This window comes from Taudactylus pleione, unplaced genomic scaffold (assembly GCF_031769625.1).
Source record: "Taudactylus pleione unplaced genomic scaffold, aTauple2 ptg000173l, whole genome shotgun sequence".
Classification (NCBI taxonomy): Eukaryota; Metazoa; Chordata; class Amphibia; order Anura; family Myobatrachidae; genus Taudactylus; species Taudactylus pleione.
Genome location: NW_028284575.1, coordinates 4385259 through 4391258, shown reverse-complemented (window position 1 = coordinate 4391258; position 6000 = coordinate 4385259). Strand labels below are relative to the sequence as shown.

General features: G+C 51.0%; 1 protein-coding gene across 1 annotated transcript in view; it reads left to right on the top strand.

Moving 5' to 3' along the window:
• Nucleotides 1-2748: 2748 nt before the first annotated feature.
• ACTR3 (actin related protein 3) overlaps nt 2749-6000 on the top strand; it is a 28717-nt gene continuing 25465 nt past the window's right edge. The window contains exon 1 of the mRNA XM_088475497.1: nt 2749-2861. Within this exon, the coding sequence (XP_088331623.1) occupies nt 2818-2861 (44 nt within the window). The 5' untranslated portion in view covers nt 2749-2817. The remainder of the gene's footprint in view (nt 2862-6000) is intronic.

The window sequence follows — 6000 nt, the reverse complement described above, 5'->3', positions numbered from 1 at the left end:
TTTGCAGGGACATAGCTTTATCCCAAGCTCTGTCCCTGCAGGGGATTTTTACTAAATCCCTCTGATATTGCCTGAATTCACAATGCGAACTCAGTCGGAAATATCACACTACAACCTGCATTTTAATGCGGATTGTAGTAAATAGAGCCCTTTGAATGTATAATAAAATACAGTATGTGCACAATGTCAGAATGGAACCTTAACTAACAACTAATGCTGGGCATACACTCTACAATTATCAGGCCGTTCCGCCCGATATCCACGGACCGCCCCGATAATTGTAGTGTTCGTGTGTCCGACCAAGGGTTAAATATCGATCGGTCGGGGATGTCGGATCGTCCAGCATGCCCGTCCGATGCGATATTTCTAAGTTAAAATGTTGGCCACATCGGGCAGTGTATGCTCAGCCGCGGCCGACAGACCGACATTTACCCTGTTCCTTCCCATGGAAGGAATGGGGAAATGTCTCCTCCCCAGGGGCGGAGCGCAGATATCGGGGCCTATGCACTGTGAGACATCTGACAGTATATGTCCGCCATGTCTGCAGGCTGACAGGCATTTTATCTGGCAATGTATGCCCGGCATAAGTTATATTCTTTGGCTCCAAATAAAGAACCTGAGTCTGGATCTTTTGCTACTGCGCGCACGGAAATATCCCCAAAAACTTGCACAGGTGCGATATTTATGCACCGTATCAAAAAAGGGACTGCACAGACGGTGTAATGGTTAGCATTACTGCCTCACAGCACTGAGGTCATGGGTTCGATTCCCACCACGGCCCTAACTGTGTGGAGTTTGTATATTCTCCCTGTGCTTGCGTGGGATTCCTCTGGATACTCCGATTTTCTCCCACACTCCAAAAATATACTGGTAGGCTAATTGGCTACCAAGAAATAAACCCTAGTGTGTATGTGTGTGTGCATGTGGTAGGGTATAATAGAGGCCCTGATTCAGAGCCGAGCGCTCGCTCTGAATCAGGGCCGTCCTTCTTGATTTTTAGAGCGGGCTCCTGGCCGCTCGTATAGCCGTGGGTGACCACCCATAGCTATAGCGAGCGGCTAGGAAGATGGTCGCGATGGTCAAGACCATCGCGACCATCGGGCTTGCGACGAGACCCTTGTGGTAGGGTCTCGTTGCCGCAAGCCGGCTCAAGCAGAGCCGAAAGCACTCCCACTGACATCACTTGTGATGTCAGTGGGGCCGGCCCCAGACGGTAGGCGTTCCCATGGGAACGCCTCCGTCTGGGCAGCCACGCCCCCGGCACGCCCACCAAAGGGGGCGTGCTGTCACTCAACATCGACAGCACGCGCCCTTTGGTACGAGACCCGGAGCGAAGGTTTGCCCGTCGCTATCCGGGTCTCGCGCATGCGCCCTGGGCCACCATCGACCCGCTTGCGAGCGCTCAGCGCTCGTGAGCGGGTCTGAATCAGGCCCAGAGAGTGTAAGCTCTACTGGGGTAGGGACTGATGTGAATGGCCAAATATTCCCTGTAAAGTGCTGTGAAATATGTGTGCGCTATATAAATAACTGGTAATAATAATAATAATAATAAAAATGTCTTGGAAAAGTACAGGGTGTTCCTGGGAGGTGGCTAAGACGCACTGAGATGGTCCGTGTTATGGGAGTGTTGCGGGTGTTTGCGCACTCAGGGTCGGATGCAGATGTGGACGCCATGCCAGTATTTACGCAGTTGAGCGATTATCTGCCGACTGTCCATGTGTTGCGGTTGCACAGCGCTCGCGCCATGATATCTTGGCGATGGCGCTCGCAAGTGATTGACAGTCATGGACTGTTTGGGGGTGGTTTCGGTGAGTGGCGACAAATATGCAGGCGTGTCGTGGCCGTTTTTGGGGCCTCTCAGCATATTACTGAGCCAAATTTACGGCGTTGAGACCCTCAGACACGCCTGCGTTCGCACCTCCACTCCCCCGTTTCTAGCGGCCTGCCCCTGTTATCACTCACAAACGGTTTCTCCTGCCACTCTGCTGGGCTGTCTATGCGCAGCGAGTGATTGGGATGTCTATGTGCAGCGAGTGATCGCTTCCCGAGTTTTTGCACTGGTTCGCGCATGAACAGATTACAAAAATCGGCCAGCTACGAGCGATCGCATTCTAGCAAGCGAGTCTGAATCAGCTTCTAAGTGCGAAGAGTGCGAGTTACCGTTGCAACGGCCTTAAAACGCCAGCAACGGACCGGCACCTCGCATCCTTCGTGGCCTGCTCAGAGACCCAATTCGCTGAATTTTGCTCCAAGCCCTATGGCTCCAGGCTGCCGTAAAGTGCGACCATTGCCGCGATAACTCGCACCGGCAAGATCATCGTGGCTAATTGGATTGACCCCTTGCAGTAACCTGTCTAGTGTATTAAATAATAATAATAATAATCATAATAATAATAATAATAATAATAATAATAAAAATAATAAAAGGGCTAATATTACAGTATTCACGTCCCCACTTTCTAACTGGCTCTTATTTCTGATTGGCTCACGCCCCCGCTTGAGGCGGATGCGATTGGTTCGCCAGTCTATCCATCGTGCCCTGTGACAGTGGCCCTGCCTCCTCCAGTGATTGGCCATAGCGGCTCATCTGGCCCCAGTTATTGGCTACAGTAGCCTTGCTGTCTCCTGTGATTGGCTACATCGCCTCAGCTTGCACCCACTGATTAGCTGTATGTCATTATTGCTACGACGCTGATTAGTTGATCGGCGTCAGCTCTCAGTCTCTGATTGGTTGCCTTTCCTTTCTGGTTTCCTCAGCCTGGGTATTGGCCGCCATCTTGCTGTCAGTCTGTGCGGAAGCCGCTCCCGATACAGGACATGGCTGCCCGGCTCCCGGCCTGTGTGGTGGACTGCGGCACGGGGTGAGACATCGCCCTTCAGAGGGACCTCTGCTCTAAATATGGCAGGGGTATGATGGGCGAGGAAGGCACATGTGTGATAACACCACTGCTGGGCATCATAGAAATATGTCAGTGGCGGGTGTATAATGGGTGAGGTGGGCATACACTCACCATTATACACCTGCCCACCTGATCTGGGCACATAGTGGTCATTACTGGCTATATAGGGGAGGAGGGCACTGTGGTGAGCTGGTGTATGATGTGTGAGATGGGCACACAGTGAGTGGGTGTAATGGGCGAACAGGGCACATTAGTGAGTGGGTGTATGATGGGTGAGGTGCACAGTGGTAAGTGGGTGTATGATGGGTGAGGAGGGTACACAGTGGTGAGTGGGTGTATGATGGGTCAGGTGGGCACACAGTGGTGATTGGGTGTGTGATGGGTGAGAGGGGCACAGTGGTGAGTGGGTGTGATAGGCGAGCACATGGTGAGTAGGTGTGTGATGGCTGAGGTGGGCACAAAAGTGGTTAGTGGGTGTGTGATGGGTGAGGAGTGCACACAGTGGTGAGTGGGTGTATGATGGGTGAGGTGGGTACACAGTGGTGAGTGGGTGTATGATGGGTGAGGTGGGTACACAGTGGTGAGTGGGTGTATGGTGGGTGAGGGGCACAGTGGTGAGTGGGTGTGTGATAGGTGAGCACACGGTGAGTAGGTGTGTGATGGCTGAGGTGGGCACAGAGTGGTAAGTGGGTGAGGTAGGCACAAAAGTGGTTAGTGGGTGTGTGATTAGTGAGGTGGGCACACATTGGTGAGTGGGTCTATGATGGGTGAGCAGAGCACAGTGGTGAACTGCTGTGTGATGGGAGAGGTGGGCACACAGTGGTTAGTGGGTGACATGGAACCCACTGATAAGTGGGTGTATGATGGGTGAGGTGGACACAGTGGGGAGCGGGTGTATGATGGGAGAGGTGGACACAGTGGTGATTGTGGGTATATGATGGGTGAGGGGGGACAGATGTAGATGTGTTAGGAGGGCACTTAGTGGTGAATGAGGCTATGATGGGTTAGGAGGGTACAGTGGGGTGCGGGTGTATGATGGGTGAGGGGGGACAGATGTAGATGAGTTAGGAGGGCACTTAGTGGTGAATGAGGCTATGATGGGTTAGGAGGGCACAGTGGTGAGTGGGTGTATGAGGGGTGAGGTGGACAGAGTGGTGGGTGAATGATGGGTGAGGCCGGTGCATACTATTGAGCACGTTTATGTTGGGTGAAGAGGGTTTGTGTAAAGGGTGAGATGTACGTTGTGAATGCCAGCAATGGGGTCACTGATTGGTATGTGATGTGGTACATGGTGAGGTATGGGCGCTAAGCTGCCCCAATGTCCTCCTGGTGCTATTACTTAAAGGCAGAGTGTTATATTGTCCATAGGATTGTGCTGGTGTCTTAATGCTGCTCCTGGTTTATTGCTACATATATGAGACATTTAGTATTTATCAGTTGTGCTGTCATGTGTGTGGGGCATGCTGAAGTGGCTTGGGAGAGTCTGCTGGACCTGGTAGATCAGAAATCCTGTAAAGAGGGACCTGTGATATGTTACCCGGGGTCTGTGTCCTGGGCACTGAGGACCGGGTCTTGGCTGATGACGCATTTGGGTTGTGTGCGGGTCACTATTATCCGTGCACACCTATGAACTGTTCAACAACAAAAGTCAAGTGTGCAAAAAATTGTGGGAATTGATTGAAGTGCTGTAGTTGAGTGAACATGTTTGGGCTGGCCCTATTACACATACACAGAAGACCTGCACACCACACAGCCGGAATGAAGTATAATGCAGTTATATTCTGTATACTGTACATAGTGGGGATGTGTTTGAATTTCCGTGGGAACACCTGAGATAACCTTTCGCACCCAGAATGAGACCATTCTGCAAAACTTTTAAAACAAAATTGTGCTGGTGTCTAATGACAGCATTGTGAAAGCTGGATAGAAGGAAAGGATCCCAGACTCTGTGCCCAGAAAGCTGAGCTGTGGGATTGGGGAATGCAGGAAGACGGAGGGCTGTGGGGGTTACTGATGGGATCGGCATTCCTTAGGCCTGGATGGGTTGTGCTTGTGCATCAGACCTTCAGGTGTGCATTGGGGTGGAGGAGTAGGTTGGGCCACATAATAACTTCCTGCTTTTTCTCTTATCTACATATAAGGAAGTTTTTTCTTTGTCAACCTTCATACATTTAGTGGACAGGAAGTGTGCAGGCCAGAGCTGGAGTTCCACATTTATGTTCATTGGTTGTGCAATATGCAGCTTTTGCTCTGTACTAAGATTAGTGAGTGTATAAATCACTGCTGGTGTTCTACACCGTAAGCAGCGAGTGTGCAAAGCACTGCCGGTATTATTCTACAGTGCATGCAGTGAGTATGTATAGCACTGCTGGTGTTCTGCACTGTATGCCATGAGCATGTACAGCACTGCTGGTGTTCTGCACTGTATGCAGTGAGCATATACAGCACTGCTGGTGTTCTGCACTGTATGCCGTGAGCATGTAAAGCACTGCTGGTGTTCTGCACTGTATGCCATGAGCATGTATAGCACTGCTGGTGTTCTGCACTGTATGCAGTGAGCATATACAGCACTGCTGGTGTTCTGCACTGTATGCCATGAGCATGTACAGCACTGCTGGTGTTCTGCACTGTATGCAGTGAGCATATACAGCACTGCTGGTGTTCTGCACTGTATGCCGTGAGCATGTAAAGCACTGCTGGTGTTCTGCACTGTATGCCATGAGCATGTATAGCACTGCTGGTGTTCTGCACTGTATGCAGTGAGCATATACAGCACTGCTGGTGTTCTGCACTGTATGCCATGAGCATGTACAGCACTGCTGGTGTTCTGCACTGTATGCAGTGAGCATATACAGCACTGCTGGTGTTCTGCACTGTATGCCGTGAGCATGTAAAGCACTGCTGGTGTTCTGCACTGTATGCCATGAGCATGTATAGCACTGCTGGTGTTCTGCACTGTATGCAGTGAGCATATACAGCACTGCTGGTGTTCTGCACTGTATGCCGTGAGCCTGTACAGCACTGCTGGTATTATTCTACAGTGCATGCCGTGAGCATGTAAAGCACTGCTGGTGTTCTGCACTGTATGCCGTGAGCATGT